Below are 18,046 nucleotides of genomic sequence, written 5' to 3'. Positions count from 1 at the left end.
GCATCAAAACTATGAATGAACACATGTGGAGTTATGTACTTAACAAAAAAAGGTGAAATAACTGAAAACATGTTTTATATTCTAGTTTCTTCAAAATAGCCACCCTTTGCTCTGATTACTGCTTTGCACACTCTTGGCATTCTCTCCATGAGCTTCAAGAGGTAGTCACCTGAAATGGTTTTCCAACAGTCTTGAAGGAGTTCCCAGAGGTGTTTAGCACTTGTTGGCCCCTTTGCCTTCACTCTGCGGTCCAGCTCACCCCAAACCATCTCGATTGGGTTCAGGTCCGGTGACTGTGGAGGCCAGGTCATCTGCCGCAGCACTCCATCACTCTCCTTCTTGGTCAAATAGCCCTTACACAGCCTGGAGGTGTGTTTGGGGTCATTGTCCTGTTGAAAAATAAATGATGGTCCAACTAAACGCAAACCGGATGGGATGGCATGTCGCTGCAGGATGCTGTGGTAGCCATGCTGGTTCAGTGTGCCTTCAATTTTGAATAAATCCCCAACAGTGTCACCAGCAAAACACCCCCACACCATCACACCTCCTCCTCCATGCTTCACAGTGGGAACCAGGCATGTGGAATCCATCCGTTCACCTTTTCTGCGTCTCACAAAGACACGGCGGTTGGAACCAAAGATCTCAAATTTGGACTCATCAGACCAAAGCACAGATTTCCACTGGTCTAATGTCCATTCCTTGTGTTTCTTGGCCCAAACAAATCTCTTCTGCTTGTTGCCTCTCCTTAGCAGTGGTTTCCTAGCAGCTATTTGACCATGAAGGCCTGATTGGCGCAGTCTCCTCTTAACAGTTGTTCTAGAGATGGGTCTGCTGCTAGAACTCTGTGTGGCATTCATCTGGTCTCTGATCTGAGCTGCTGTTAACTTGCGATTTCTGAGGCTGGTGACTCGGATGAACTTATCCTCAGAAGCAGAGGTGACTCTTGGTCTTCCTTTCCTGGGTCGGTCCTCATGTGTGCCAGTTTCGTTGTAGCGCTTGATGGTTTTTGCGACTCCACTTGGGGACACATTTAAAGTTTTTGCAATTTTCCGGACTGACTGACCTTCATTTCTTAAAGTAATGATGGCCACTGGTTTTTCTTTAGTTAGCTGATTGGTTCTTGCCATTATATGAATTTTAACAGTTGTCCAATAGGGCTGTCGGCTGTGTATTAACCTGACTTCTGCACAACACAACTGATGGTCCCGACCCCATTGATAAAGCAAGAAATTCCACTAATTAACCCTGATAAGGCACACCTGTGAAGTGGAAACCATTTCAGGTGACTACCTCTTGAAGCTCATGGAGAGAATGCCAAGAGTGTGCAAAGCAGTAATCAGAGCAAAGGGTGGCTATTTTGAAGAAACTAGAATATAAAACATGTTTTCAGTTATTTCACCTTTTTTTGTTAAGTACATAACTCCACATGTGTTCATTCATAGTTTTGATGCCTTCAGTGAGAATCTACAATGTAAATAGTCATGAAAATAAAGAAAACGCATTGAATGAGAAGGTGTGTCCAAACTTTTGGCCTGTACTGTAAATTAGGGAGGACAAAAAAATCTGACTTGCACCCCCACCACCGCCACCACATACTGTATATTACTGTAAACTAGGTCACACTAGCCGCTCCTCATTCCCCTCTCCTCACATGTATAAATATTTCCATCTCCTCAGCAACTGCTCCTGCTGTTCGACTTTATTCTTTAGCTGTTTGCTTAGTCCAGAGTTTGATAGATTATGCGTATGTTTTTGTTACTGTGGTAGTTTCTTTGTGTACTTCTTTGCTTGTCAATGTACCCTTTGCAGATACATATGATATTCATGCATTCTTATCTTTAGCAGTAAGATGTTTTCAGTGCTCTGTGTGTGTGTATATGTTGTGTGAATTTGCACATATAAATGTATAAGACGACAGCAAATTCAGAATGAAAAAACATTTGAGAAGAAGAAAGGCTCTGCTCGACCTGGAGGATATGCACTCACTCAGATATCTTTATAATGGTTTATCAGGGCACTTAAGGTGCTGACATTCATTCTGGATTATTTATGAGCTGCCATATTAGGCTGAAAAGAGCTGCTCTTTGTGTTAATTAATCTGTGATTCAGCTTGAAGGTGGACTTTTTTGGAGAGAAAAGCCACCACAGACAAAAATAGAAAAGGGTCATCCTTTCAAAAACTATCACAGAAAATGAAGCTAGTTGCAGGCAGATTGTTAAATCCGAGTGGTGGTTTTGAAGCATGTAGAATATATAGTTTTCAAGAGAAGTGCAACTGGAAATACTGAATTATGCAAGGAGAGTGATTTGTGTAGTCACAGCCTTACATTATAGATGTTCACTGGTACATCTGGACCAGCTGATAATTTTGACACTGCAAGGTCAGTGTGCACCAGCAAGAAAAAACACACACATGTAGAAATTGTGGCCTTGTGACAGTTTTGCTCCAGGCAGTACATTGCTCCAGGCAGATTACACACAGTTACGAGACAGGCTTATGTTGGGCTGAGGGAGTCTCCACCATGGACACATTAAAACCTCAGACTTTAGGAAGGAAAATAATTGAATCATGGGTTTCAAGATCCATGACATCACACCATGGCACTTGGATTGGTACTCTATCTAAGTAAATACTCTATGTCCGTCATGAGCAGCACCGTAAATTCCAATAAAGCCCTTCATGAAAATGATATTTTGTTATTTTAAAGGGTTTCTTAGTAATATGTAAGCCCCCCCAAAATACATTTATTCATTTATCCATCACTTTCTGCTGACTGTTGCAGCAGGCTAATTAAGGCAGTCCAGGCATCTCTCATCCCAGCAATGTCCTCCAGTTCCTCCTGGCGATCCTGAGGCATTCCCAAGCCTAGATATATGATATCTCCAGTGTGACCCTGGGGTCTCCCACTACTTGAACGTGCCCAAAAAAAAAAACTTCTGGAGGGCATCCAGAAGGCATCCTGATTAGCTGCTCAAACCACCTCAACTGGCTTCTTTTGATGCAAAGGAGTAGCAGTTATGTCTCCTCACCCTGTCTGTAAGGGCGAACTCAGCCACCCTACACAGGAAGCTAATTTTGGCCACTCCTATCTGCGTACTCATTCTTTCCATCACTACCCAAAGTTCATAAAGGCTGAAATGTAGATTGACGGTGAATCCTAAGCTTTCCCTTAATTAATTCTTAATTCACTCTTCACCCTGATGGTCTGGTACAACGCATTACTTCTAATACTAAGCCACTCTGCCTTTCACCCTTATGCTTCATTTTACCTTCAGTTGTGACCAAGACCCCAAGATGCTTGAAGCAGTTCACTATTTTCTGGCAGAGAACCATGGGCGTAGTCTAGAAGGTGCTCTTCCCAATTGCTTCACATCCAACTATAAACTAGCCCAGTGCGTGCTGAAGGTCACAGTCTAATGAAACCAAAAGTACCACACTGTCTGCAAAAACAGCCTCCCTTCCCCCAAGATCAAGAGCAGAATCTGCATGATGGTGGCACCCGTGTCGGCTGTGGCCGCTTTGGCTCACAAGAGTTTCGCCAAACTAGCTCTAAATACAGCACCAAAACCAGTGAAATCCGTAACAACAGCACAGCAGGACATCGCTAAACACATCTACGACCATTGGTTTGTGTTGACACTGCGTGGATCCAGCAGTTTTGGGTCAGTAAACAAGCGCTAACCACTCTACATAACCTCGGATTGCTACCAATGGTGTATTTGTTGAATGACAATAAAGCAAGTGTAAGTCTAAGTTTAAGAGGAGAATTAGCAACAAGGGGCAACCCTTACAGAGTCACCAAGAACACCAAATGAGACAACCTGGTCTCACTCCAAAATTGTCAAAAGCCGGCATTTGGGCAGTGACTTCAGGCATCAGACACCAACAAAATATGCTGTCCTTTTACGTTGGCATGATACGCGGCTGGTTGCCATTGTTGTTTAATGGCACCCATTGGCGTTGGGGGAAACGCAGCGGGACAACAAAACTTAAGACAGTGGAAGTCCGAGTAGGGCAAGTGGGAGGGATGGTGGATGGGTCCAACAACCACCGACTTTCACCCAGGAGGCAGGTGTTTGCTTCCAGTAAGATTGTAAAGCCAAACCCTCTTCTCTTTTCAAAAATACAACCACATGCGTGTATTGGCTAAGCGTAATCACATGCATTTGTTGTTGAAGGAAAGAAGACAACTCTTTGTGGTGTTATACCAATGTAGCGCATTTATTTTGGAAGAGACAGTATGCAAACTGTACATTTCCTGTGAAAACAGAAGTGTATTTTAAAAATAGACAATGCCTGAAGTTGACACGGCTTCCCAGACTGTCAACAACCAACTCACCAAGGGTACCTTACACGCCATATCTCAACATGGAAAGTCCGTGACCAAACGTAGATATGTGACGAGGTCAGAGTGACAATGTGTTGAATGAGAACATGTTTGACTTTATGTTGAGAATATTTTGCTCGTAGGACAAGCTGGCTCATAGCAACAGGCCATTCCCCCACAGTACCTACCTCAGGACTCCCCGGCGCCCCCCTAATATAATGGTAGGGGAAACACTGCTTTCACCAGGAGGCCAGTGTTTTCCTCCTGTAAGATTGTAAAGCCAAACCCTGTTCTTTTTTCCTAAACGCAACCATGTGTGTGGTTGGCTAAACGTAACCACGTGCGTTTGTTGTTGAAGGAAAAAATGTCAATTTGTGATGTTGTACTGATGTAGTGCATTTATTTTGAAAGAGACTGTATGCAAACTGTACATTTCCTGTGAAAACAGAAGTGTATTTTGTAAACAGACAATGCATGTAACAGGCTGAACTTGACACGACATCCCAGAACATGAGCAACAAACACATGCAGGGTACCTTGCACATCCTATCTCGACATGGAAAGTCCATGACCAAACATCAATATGTGACAAGGTCAGAGTGAGAATGTGTTGCTAGAACACATTGAGGGTGTTTCCTTTAATTTTGTGCATAGGTCCACTTGAACTCAGTAATGAAATTATTACATTAGGTGGTCAAAGGTCAAGATTTAAGGGCAGTGTGACCTTACAAAATATGTTTTTGCCATAATTTAAGAATTCATGTGCCAATTATTACAAAACTTGACACAAATGTCTAATAGGATAAAATGGTGAAGTGATGACATTTTATATCCAAAAGGTCAAAGGTCAACTTCACTGTGATATCATAATGTTCTGCAAAAACACCTTTCTGGCCATTACTTAACGTCATAGCTTTGCAACAGCAGGGGAGACATTTGGTCAAATACTGAATTGGTGACACTAATCTTGGGTGTCCACCTTGAAACTGTGCTGATTGTATAGATCTTCTGTGTGTGAAGCAGCCATTTTTTCACAGACATGGATGTAAACTTTGAGTTTGACTTGACTGGTTTGTGAAGACATGCAACTACAAGGTGGTAGTTTTGCCGCTTAAATGTCCAACGATATTTCCTGCAGTGACTTTACCACTACATTACTTTCAGCAGAAAACTGCTCACTTTGCCTATTCAGACTGGTAGAATTCATGGTATGCCCAGAACACACCTATGATTAATTAATGGACTAAACGTAACCTTTTGCCTCTTATGTGGTAAGTAAATTGCACACAAGAGTACAATTTAGTTATTCAAGGCCATTACCTGCTCATTTCAGTAAGCAAATTAGGTGATTTGGGGACACAAATTATTTCAGGGGTACAAATGATTAATTCAAGGGAGCAGTTCACAATATTACTAATTACAAAAAGTTACCCTTTATGCCTGCTATGCTTTGTGGCATAGCATAACTTTTCAGTGAATTTGCTTAATAATTATGCTACATTTGCCTTATTTATAGTAAAGAGCATTTCCTCTGCAAAGCAAAACTTTTAAAAGAGTGAAGCACAGTGCCTGAGTAGAGACCTTTACAATGTGAGTTTTCAAGATACTACTTCTCTGACACCATCTAACAACCTGTCAGTGTCACATCTAAAATTAATAGTTTCTGGCTAATTCTCACTGATTTATGAGCACAGACAAACCTAAATTATTGATCATTTTTAATCATCATTTCCTCATTTTGTTCTAGTTAAAAGGTCTCTCAGCAATAATTACATAACATTATTGCACAAGAGAGAAATACTGATTTTAGCTGATTTATTAACCCTATGTTTTGTTGCTATTTGGTGCCAGTTTTTGGATGACACTATGATAATATTTTGCACATGAGCTCAGTTGCAGGGTGAGTCAGGATGAATCTATGTGTACTTGTCCTTAGTCCTCAGATTGTTTGTACAGCTGCAGAGCTTATTAGTCCTGGCTGTGTCTGGCATGTTCTCTTGAAAGATGTTTTGATACATCACAACAGGTAGCTATCAGTGTTGTTGTATTCTTTTTCTCAATCAGTTTTCACTGATGTTTTTGTGGATTATAGCACATGGCCAGTTTTGACAGCAGGGGGAAAAATAGGAAGACATCAACACAGAGACTCTAAGATCCAATTCACTCATTCAGGGAAGAATCAATCAGGGTCATTCTAATCGTCAGTGATGGAGTCCCAACCCCTCCCCTCCTCCTCCCACTCCTCCCCCACCCTCCCCTGTCTCTCAGGGTTCCCTGATTATGGGTTGTATTCCGGGGCCAGCGGTGACATGCGGGGAGGAGCGCCCTACTCCCTGGCCGACTATGGCTCCCTGGGCACCCAGGCGGCTGCTCAAATCCTGCCCAGTGAGCATGCCAGCTCGGCCTGCAACTCTCCCACCTCCCTCCAGCACCATCTGCACAGCCCGGACCCTTTTAAGAGCCCAGGTGTGTATCTCCATGTCTCTGCTCCTCCCGCACATGCATGTAGAGTTACAGACAACACAAATCATTTATAATTTGAGAAAGAGACAGAAGTGTGGAGGGTAATAATAAAGCAGTTAAGCATGACACTGTGTGGCAGTGCTGGCAGTTTGCCTGGAATGCAGTGCATGCTTTTTGTAGCACTGCCTTTGGAGAATTGTTCATTTGATTTCTGTTACACTGTCATTATTACTTGTTTTCCCAGGTAATATGTTTGGAGTGTTGTCAAACTGGTAGATTTCTTGTTTCTGAGCTGTACCGGGACTGGATATCAAACTGATAAATACTACCCTATGTAGTGAAAAGCTAAGCTATCAGGATGCATCTCTTGTTTTGTTTGTATGTTGTTTTTTTATTGAGTTTTTGCAAGTTTTGATATTCCAGGATAGGAGCACTTAAAGGGCCAGTGTGTAATATTTGGCATGGTTTATTGTCAAATCTGAATCTGAATCTGAATATTCTGCCCATTAATATGTTTATACAAGTGTATAATCGCTATAAAATAAAATTCATTTGGTTTTCGTAGCCTTATAATTATGCTTTTTATATATATATATATATATATATATATATATATATATATATATATATATATATAGAGCAAGGGCCTTGCTTTAGAGAGGTCGCCATCTTGCACCGCCATGTATGTACGGCAGCCCGAGCGGACAATCCAGCCAGCCAGAGAACACGTTTCGCGTGTATAAATAAACGAACGAAGACAGCAGAAGGAAGGAAGAAGGAGGAGGAAACAGCAGAGAGTGTTAATAGTTCGTCGATAGAGAGTAGTGAAAAGTTTTTTAGTTATAAAGTTTGCGAATGGACCACACTTACCACGCAACAGGAGAGAATGAACCCGAACCGTCATCTGCGAGGAAAAGAAGTCGCAACTTCCCTCCTTGTGATGCACTCTCTGCGGCGCTTTTCCTCCTGATGATATATCTCCCCAAATCCCATTCTGTGCAGCAAAATGGGAGCGGAGGATTCAGCCTCTCTTCTCGCCCGCTCAGCATCAAACACATGGAGTTCCTCATCTGTATGCTCCAGCTCAAACAGGTATGGCTCTGGATCTGTGTCCGCTACAAGAAACTCTTCAAAATCGCGTTCAAAGTCGTCCATTGCAGCTACTATAGTCCGGAGATATTGCAAGGCTAAATAAACAGCTGAGTTTTGTTTACAGGCTACGTCTGTGCCTGCTCACCGGTGTATTCCTCCGCAGATCACAGCGCAGGACGTACTGAAAATTTTAGTCTTATGTCAATAACAGACAATAGGATAGCAGTAACGTTACTCCTATGTACCCTGCTGATTGGATTCAGTACAGCTAAAACCACCGTTTATTACTGAACAGTACAGTTTACTGTTGGCCGTAACTACGCCAAAACAACCAACAAACAAGAACTGTAACTCCAACTGTGTACTCCTGCTCTCTCCTCCAGCTCGCTCATACACACACCAGCAAGCGCACTCACACAGCCCTTGTCCCCGTCACACTCGCACCCCGCCCCCCTACCTATACTCATTCAATCCCAAACATGCCATCAACTCACAGAACATTGACATTATAACAGAACATTTACTGCAGGGTTGCTACAATATTGTAGCAACCCAGTGGTGAGTGTGGTAAGCTGTCAGTCAGGGTGCGGGCTGGAGATTGGTGGAGCAGAGAGGGGAGGGCTGCCCCGCTGGGTACTGTAAGTGAGTATGTGTGTATGAAGTGTGTGTGTTACACTAGAAGAGTCAGAGTTTGGGACGGAGTCTTTTACGTGCTACCCCCTGGAGTGTTACCGGGGTTTTTGTAGTGCTCAAATAAACTGGCCTCTTTCCCGAACGCTACTCTGGTCTCCTGCTCGTGAGTGATTCATTACAATATCGTAACATGGTTTAGATTTCTAAATAAATATTCACTTCGTTGCTAGATAGACCTACTCCTGAAAAACTGCAATGTAGAATTTGACCACTGATGTCACTGTTTTCAACCCATTTTACACACTGGCCCTTTAATAGAAGGAGGAGAATTTGAAGCAGAGGTGCCCCTAAAGGGGGGCCAGGGGAGGCATGGCCACCCTAAAAAAATAGCTGGTCTCTTCACTGGCCCCTCCTGGGGAAAATATTTCGAGGCTGACATTATCTTGTGAAACTTGAGGCATCCAATGATGCCAACAATGGCAGCATAGCTTGTTAGGAAGGGGTCTAAATAACGGTCAAAAGTTAAGCTACATTTTGGCAAAGGAACAATTTCCAAGGGGTCTTTGAACTCTATGGGTACCCACAAGTCTCCCCTGAATGTAAGAAGGCTTGTTCCCAATGAATAGTGTTCAATGTACTCCTTCAAATTAATGCTGTATATTTGTCTTTTTATGGAAAATGACCAACTGCCCATTTGAAGAACAATGAATCACCTAACAAATGCAGATACAGATGTGTAACAAATTGTTGTGGAACTGAAAATGTTAACTGTACTGGCATTAGTCTTTGAACATCAGATTATTAGTAATATTACCATTAAAATTAGAAACCAAAGCATATCAACACGGGATCCCGTAGCTCTCATATTGACATAGTTCTCAAAAGGTCTACTTAAACAGCATAATGAAATTCAGATATGGCTTTTGGTTTTGGTGTGCCACCCCAACATTTCCAGTGGCCCCATTTGGCTACCTCTATGAAACATTTCTGGGGGTACTGCTGTGAAAATCTGCAGCAGTGGAACCACCAGTGGAAGCATTTAATATCTATGATTTTTGAGAACCAGGACCCAGGTTGTACCTGCTTCTAATATAGTAGGCTCCTCATTACTTAACTTGCCAGATAACACCATTTATCTAAACATCCTATGTCTCCTCTGATGTTTTCTGTTGAAAGTCATAAGATTGCCCCTGAAAGTTTAAGATTGGAATCATAATTTAGAAACCCAGTAGATGACTGAGATTACTGAAGTAATCTTCTATTGATTTATTCATTTTTCTTGTGATTCAGTGTGCAGTGTACTTCTGGAGATGTTTCAGTCCCCAGATTAAGCTGCAGAGTGAGCACTTCTCACTTTCACACTGCTCAGTGCTACAGGCAGCTGTGGACTCAGACTCACCCTGGGTCTGGGTCCACAGCTGAGACAGAGGTAGCTGCAGGTAGCTTTGCCTTGTCAGGCTCTGGGATGACATTATCTTCTGCCTTCCACTTAGAAGTGGTGAATTTACAGCTCCCAGCAACTGAATACGATACAGTCTCTGGCTTTTGTTTGATATGTAGTGTTGGCAAAAATGTTGTTGCACATTTCCAATCCGTCGTTAGTGTAGTTAGCACACATTAGTTCAGAGAGGTTACTTGGCTTGTTTACTGTATTACGTGAATGCCACTGGTCACCCTGCATACTCCACCAAGTTCTGTTCTAACTCTATATGGGGAAACAAAATAACAAGTAGTGAATATTTGTATTCCAAATCCAATTTGACTGACATAATTTTGAGTCAGGTTCAGCCCTAGAAAGTAGTAAGCTGTGTTTACCTTAACTATGAAAGGTTTTGGAAGAAATCAACTTCTCTGGCTCTGATTCGTTGCACTCAGAATGCTTTGTTACCCATGCATAAGGTAACTCCTTTTGGTGTTGCACCTTATTGCAAGTACTGCAATATTGACTGATTTTTTCGACTGATTTATTCTTATTCATATTATATTTAGTGAGTCATTTCATGATATGTCATTAGATTCTATCTAAGTCATAATTATTATCATACTGTATATTGCTTACTGTAATCATCCTTTTGCACCGGCATGACCCCTTAACATTTTCCAGACATTATAATGGCAGAGTGCCTTAACTTCAGAATAAGGGTCAATGGTTTGAGCTCAAGATTTTGATATTAAAAAAAGAAAAGAAAAGAATTGCCACATTTCCAGTATTATGCCAACAGCTTTAAAGTTAATTTTCTCAGCCCTACACTCTGCTGAGTTTAGGTATTTTGCCTTTGTAGGGCAGAATAGAGCTGCTGCTTGTAGCTAAAAAGTCATAAAGTACTCCTGAGGTCTGAGGTTACTTGGTACACCTTGCTAAATCAAGTGTAATTTAATACAACAGCACTCAGTAAATCCTACCATTGCGATGGCATCACATTGTATTCCGGTTTTGTTGAATTAGTCAAATAGGAGTTGGCTGAATGATGAAACATATACAGTATATTCATTTTTTATTGTTTTTACTTCCTATCTAAGTTTGTTTTACTTTCTCTGCTATTACCAAATGCATTTTCTGCACTGTTTTTAACTATTTATTGTCTTGCTTTTAGCTCTTGTTTTTAATGATCTGTTGTTTTTAAAGTATTTCTCTTGTAAAGCACATTGAATTGCCTTGTGTATGAATGGTGCTATATAAATAAAATTGCCTTGCCTTGCCTTGCCTTACCAAGCATGCTGGTATTGTAACTGGTATAAAGTTAACAGTCTGGTAGGTATTTTGGTAGATACACATTTAGGGGTCGTATACATGCAGCGTCCTTAACCGCCTGGAAAACGCAAGGTTGTGCGCTGTGTGTAACTCTCATGCCTACTCTGTGCCAACTTTCAATAGCGCAGGAGCAGGTTGCGTCTATAGCTGCTAAGCAACCATAAAAAGCACGAGCCTACTTACATGAAATTCTGAGTGCAGAGCTCATCTTCTTCCAGGCTCTGTTTTTGAAGTGAGTAGGCGTGTGCAGGGGCGGACTAGGAAACAGATTCAGCCCAGGACATTCATCCTCTGGGATAAAGCCAGTCTCATCCTCCTCCTCATCATGACTGGGGTTAGTCCGTCCCTCAGCTTCATTTTCCTTGGAACTGGGAGCACCACCTAACATTAACTGCATGCATCCACTGGACAAAAGGAAGCACATATTTTCTTTTAGTGCAGGTTTAAATTATAATGACTTAATGCAATACCTAGTAGGCCAGTTGGCCTCTTGAACCGGACACCCAGAAGAAATACGCAATTTGCCAAAGCCCAGCCTTGCACATTACACACTCACAAACTTTAGCTAACGTTAATGCACCTGCTATAATGGCACTGTCGGCTCCGACTCCATCTCCGTGGTTAGCAACACCAGCAGCCTCAGCCCATCAACCAAGGCCACGACCAAACAGGTGGGTTATTTTGGAGCACTTTGCTGCCTCTACTTGTAAAAATTAAAGTTTTTTCCACGCCACCCTTTCTTGTTTTAGCGGCTTTATCCATGTTTTCTGTCTAACGGTCAAACTAGCCTGGTCTGCCATGAGTAATGACTGCGGCTGAGCCAATCAGATTTGAAGAAAAATGAGAGCCTCTTTTGTATTGGAAGAGCCCGCTCTTATCTCCTCCTTCAAGCATCAAAACATAAGATTGACACCTATGTTCCCTCTGAACACCTCACATCTTTCTGAACATCTTTCTTTGACCACAGGGCCGGCTTCACTGGCCCACACCGGCCCACTTGGTGACCAGCCCATCGGGATTCGTCCCGAACATCCCAATGGCCAATCCGCTATTGGGCGTGTGCAAGGGCAGCTGTGGCTCAGAGGTAGAATGGGTCATCCACTAATTAGAAGATCAGCAGTTTGATCCCCCTGCTCCTCAAGTCCATACTTCCTCCAGCATGTCATAGTATCCTTGAGCAAGACACTGAACCCAAATTTTCTCCCGATAGCTGCTCCATTGTAGTGTGAGTGTGTTAAAAACGTTAAAAAAGTAGCAGGTGGCACCTTGAATGGTAGCCTCGGCCAGTATATGAATGTATGTGTGAATGTGACTCAGTGTAAAAAGTGCTTTGACTGGTTGGAAGACAAGAAAGGGACTATACAAGTGTAGGTCCATTTACCATTACCATTACCATTAGACTGATATTTACAGAGGAAGGGAAAGATATCTGTCGACTGTGATTGGTTGGTCCTCTTCACATTACATGGAGTGTGCACTGCTGTGTTCCAAAAGTTGAACTTAGTTAGTTGCATCCATTGCATCCTTAGAAAAGGCACTCGGGAATGCGTGTGTGTTTCTCTGGCATTTGAGCATGCCTGCTGTGCGTCTACATTAAAAACAATGGATTAGAGGGAGCAGAAAACACGGCATGTGTATGGCCCCTTACAAATTTTTCATGCATAGGTGCCACTGAATAACACATGGCATACATTTCTGATCACACGATTTTAAGTATTGTTTTTAAGTATTGTTTTTCACTTTTGTGACAGTAGATGGTTGTTGCAGTGTGACCCTTTCATTTGCTTGATTCAAAAAGCCCTCCGCTGTATTGAGAGCACACACATTAGGTGTGTCACCAAATGGCACTCAGAGGGAGAAAAATGAGTAGATCTCAGTGTCAGAGTTTGGATGGGGTTTAGGTGGGTAGATGCTAGAATGTACCCCCTGAACAACAGTGTCTGGCATAGTCCCACCCTATTGTGCTGTGACTGGCCAGTACTAACCCTAACCTTGACCTCTCTGCTCTAACCCTGACAACTTCCAACCTCAACAGGCCAATCACAGCACACCAACAGAGCAAAATAGAGTGGGACTTGGTGAACTCTGTTCAGTGGGTTTATTCTAGCTTTTACTGTTAAGGTGGCTTGGAGTTTCCATATATTTTTTGAATATATTTCAAGGCAGTATTAATTGAAGATTTACAGATTTGATCCTAACATCAGGTCTGTATCAGTGGGCCTATCCAAACATATTCTAATAGCAAAAATAGAGCCGATCAGAATCTGATCCTTTCTCTGCCGTTTCTCTGCTGTGCTGTTCTGTCCATCTTAGCCTGCTAATATTACAGTGTGGCTCTCCTTTACCACACTGCGAGGACTCCTCTTCATATGTGAGTGAAATGTAGAGTGTTTGAATGATAAAAATTTCAAGGCGCACCGGCACCAGTGATGCGAGTTCCAACACTGAGGTTGCTAAAATGTGCAGAATTGCTACGTGAATTATCAGTAATATATCAGTTCATTTTTTTCCTTATCAATCCACACTCAATATCCTGTAATGGCAAAGCAAAAACAGAATTTTAGAATTTTTGGTGAATTTATTAAAAAGGAGGACACTTTACTCAGAACTTAGTTGAACCACTTTTGGCAGCCTTAACAGCCTCAGGTCTTCTTGGGTATGCGACAGGCTTTGCACAACTGAATATCAGAATTATTTGCCACTCTTTTCTGCAGATCCTCTCAAACTCTGTCAGGTTTGATGGGGACCAGCAATAGAAAGTCATTTTTTAGGTCTCTCCAGAGATGGTTTGGTTCAAGTCAGAGCTCTAGGTGGGCCACTTGCAGAGTTGCCCCTAAGCTACTCCTGCGTTGTCTTGGCTGTGTGATGAGGGTCATGGTCCTGTTGGAAGGTGAACCTTCAGATCAGGATCAGTTTTGATTATGGATCTCTTTGTACTCTGTTCCATTCAGCTTCCCCTCAACCCCAACCAGACCTCTAGTCTCTGCCTCTGAAAAACACCCCCATGATGCTGCCACCACCATGCTTTAAAATTGGAATGATACTGGGCAGGTTATGAACGTTGCCTGATTTTCTCCAGACATAATGCTTAGAATTGAGGTGAAACAGTTCAATCTTGGTATTATCAGACGAGAGAATCTTATTTTTCACAGTTTAAGAGTCCATTAGGTGTTTTTCTGTATCTTTCACTGAGGAGAGAATTCCATCTGGCCACTGCCATAAAGCCCAGATCAGTGGAGTTTTGCAATGATAGTTGTCCTTCTGGAAGTTTCTCCCATCTCCACACAGGTCCTCTGGAGCTCAGTCAGAGTTACTATGGGATTCTGGGCCACCAGGCTTTTGCCATGACATGGCATAGTGTGGCATTATGGTACACATATACACTGTGCCCTCAAGACAAAAGGTAAACACACAGACCCATAGTACGATATTGTTCTCTATCCATAAACCTATCTGGTTTTATGGTAGTTGTTATTTTGAAATGACACAGTTTCTCATAACACAGTAGAGCACAGGTATCCCTGCCCATTCTCACGCCCAGGTCATCAAATACAAATGCTTTCTCATGCCGCTCAGCCTGTAATACCAAGACCAAAGGCCCCCTTTGGCATCTCCATGAGGTGCACCGGGCTTTCACCCATTTCCAATGTAAACTCATCTGCAGTGATACTTTATGTGCAGAGCAACTGACGTAGTATAAAGAATGGGAAAGTCCTCTGACTGTGCGTTCACACCAAAAGCTGCCAGAGCTGCAAAGGCATCAGGTCTAATTCATTTTCAATGGATAGTCACAAACAGAGGTGTTTTGAGCTTCAAAAGCGATGAGCAGCGGCGTTTGGCGAATTGAGCAGCAAACCAAAGTTGAAGACTGGTTAGCTTTATGCAAATTAGCTATGATGCATTGGAGCTGCAAATGACCAGCAACCAATCGGAATGTAGATGTCCATCACTTGTGTTGAACCCAGAGAACATCCTCAGAGACTTTTAGTTCCTACCACACATTCATTCCTACTTTAAAACAAGCAGCAAGCTGTCAAAGTGATCTGTGTTCAGCCTGAAGTAGCGCTGGAACCTCTCCCCATCCAGCTGCAGCTCCCACACCAGCCGATGATATTCCCTGTGCTATTCACGGCCCGGAGGATATTGTGAATCCAGACCCGACGGTGGCGCAGGTACCACGCGGCAGCACAAATTACAAGAGTGTCTTCTTCCATGTTGAATCGATACACAAGTTTTGACAAGCGCACGTACTTATACAATTTCTTTATGTTCTGGAGCGCTTGTTATTAGCGGGAATGCAATTAATTTGCTCTCCTTACCACCAGTTTAACTAATCGCACTGCAGGCACTCAAACCCAAACCACTGACAGTGTTTCCCCTAGGTTTACAGCTTTGGGGGGGAATAACAAATCCAAAAATTAGCTCATATTCGGTTCGGGTTCGGCCCACTTGACATGCTGCTGTGTTGTGCTACGGCCTGTTCCAAGTGCTGGAAGTTGTTATTTACGTGGCAACACCTGAACGCAACACAGGCTGTGTGTGTTTAATGTTTAATGTCCAAATGTTTTCATTGTCCAAATGTGAAAGTTTCTGTACTCAGGCAAATGCACAAAGTCACATTTCTGTGCTCCAGCCAGTAACCTGCTTTGCGGCTCCTTTAAATTGAGAAGCATAATTGGACGTTCAGAATTTGACATCATGAGCGACTTGAGCTGCTTTCTCTGCCACAAATATTTTACCAGCGGCGCTGATAGAGTGAATTCAGCTATTTTGCAGCTCAGGCAGCTTTTGGTGTGAACGCACAGTTAGGCAAATTGTGATATTGGGCTTTATAGATAGAATTGAATTGAACTGAATACAGATGTTAAAGGGTGCATCATCGTGGTGGTTTCTTTGGTGCTGGTATGACACACTGAAGGCACAAGTCAGTGGTGGTATTTGAGGACCTGAGATGAGAACATGTTTGGTGTTCCGAGCGATATTTTGTCTCCAATGATAGGCCTACTTCCCACTTCTTATCAAACAGATGGTCTGTGTGGCTGTCACTTCAGACATACTCAGAGGACTCTCACATCTTGCAAACAGGAAAAGAATCCAGGCACTCCAAACAAAAATGAGAATGAGGAAGTAACGATTAGATTAAAAAGCCTTTAATATAATGGCAAAGTCATTTAAAAGCCAACATGTTTCGACCACTGTTGGTCTTCATCAGGGCTGGAGAAACAGATGCATCAAGGTGTGGTTTCATTTGGCTGCTGCTACATCAACCACACCTTGATGCATCTGTTTCTCCAGCCCTGATGAAGACCAACAGTGGTCGAAACATGTTGGCTTTTTAATGAGTTTGCCATTATATTAAAGGCTTTTTAATCTAATCGTTACTTCCTCATTCTCATTTTTGTTTGGAGTGCCTGGATTCTTTTCCTGTTTGCAGTATTTTGGAGTTCCCTCCTTTTTTTCCAAGAGTACCCGATACATTTTTTGATCTACACTCTACAACACAGAGCAACCAGTTATTTGTTTTTCTATCTTTTTCACTCTCACATCTTCTTTACCAAATGAACTCAGAGTATTGTTTTCAGAGCATCTCATGTAATCATATTATTAACATATTATATGCTGTATTTCCTTTACTTTACAATATATATTGTAATGCGCTTTACTCCTCTGACACATGACTTTAAAAGAAAACACAGTATGAGTGGAGTTCCTCTCCTTCAGTAACACTCTCCTCCTGGTGAATTGGGTCCATGGAAACGCAGCTCACCCCTGCAGTCTTTTAGCACACATTACCCACGATACCCTGTGTAATTTTCTGCCTGTCAGCCAGGCTAGGTCCAATGCTCCGAGCACTTTGGAAAAGATAATCACCATCATATATTTAAAAGTGGCTGGAGAAGGAGCGGGGGGAGTTTGTGGAGGGGAAGGGGATGTGGGTTTGGTGAAGTGTAGAGGCTCTCCTAGTGACAGGTGTTGATGAGATGAGGGGTATTGTGCCCAATCCCCCTGTGCAACTTCTGCCAGGCATTCATAAACTGTCTAGCAGTCATATCTGAGGGTCCTGCTCAGTGACAGAGAACACCAATGACAGGTCAAAAAAACCCTTGAGGGTACATATAGATCGTTATTCACTTGATTACTCTGTCACTCTACTCTCTTAACTGACCACTATTACACAAACAAAGTAACACAGTAAATGAAAGATAGTGTCACATTATGTCAATTAATAACATGATAAGACAAAAACAACAATGTATTAGTCCGTCTCTCAATCTCCGACTTTTTACCCTGTGACAGGGCCAAAGCCCACTGGTCCCTGCTGAGGATGTATTGCTTTAAAAATGGCAAGCGCTAATGGTGCTAACAGTGCTAACAGCAGGCCAGCTGTTAAGATAAATGGGCAGGGGGACAGCATTTTCCAAAGTGGGCCCCTCACCAACACTCATTAGAAGGCAAAATCACATGACAAAACACAAAATTGTAAACTGTCTGCAAATATAATCGAGTTAATCATATTACCCCATAGAGTTTGTATCTATACTGTGTTAAGATCTTATTTTGAATACCAGGGAAGTCACATGTTTGGCCTAGGCCAAAAAACAAAACAAAAAAGCCCTTCAATGAATAATTAGAGAAAAGTAAAATCAAACACTGATTGAAGAAATTACCACAAGATATTAAATCATAAGTTCAAATCAGGTGAACAATTTTTTTTATTTTTTTATTTATTCATTCAATCTTGAGGGCTACTTTAATCAATTATTGGTCAAATTGTGTG

At 42.2% G+C, this 18,046-nt stretch overlaps 1 protein-coding gene across 4 annotated transcripts in view; it reads left to right on the top strand.

The window, feature by feature from the left end:
* Nucleotides 1-18,046, top strand: part of LOC117259582 (RNA-binding protein Musashi homolog 2-like) — a 506,563-nt gene that overhangs the window by 460,742 nt on the left and 27,775 nt on the right. For 3 of the 4 annotated variants that reach the window (XM_033630996.2, XM_033630994.2, XM_078166886.1), the window contains exon 12: nucleotides 6,597-6,794. The exons of the other annotated variant lie outside the window; for it this stretch is intronic. In XM_033630996.2, the coding sequence (XP_033486887.1) occupies nucleotides 6,597-6,794 (198 nt within the window). The remainder of the gene's footprint in view (nucleotides 1-6,596; nucleotides 6,795-18,046) is intronic. 4 annotated transcript variants of the gene reach the window in all.

The sequence above is a fragment of the Epinephelus lanceolatus genome, chromosome 4 (assembly GCF_041903045.1).
Source record: "Epinephelus lanceolatus isolate andai-2023 chromosome 4, ASM4190304v1, whole genome shotgun sequence".
Lineage (NCBI taxonomy): Eukaryota > Metazoa > Chordata > Actinopteri > Perciformes > Serranidae > Epinephelus > Epinephelus lanceolatus.
This window is presented reverse-complemented; position numbering and strand designations above follow the sequence as displayed.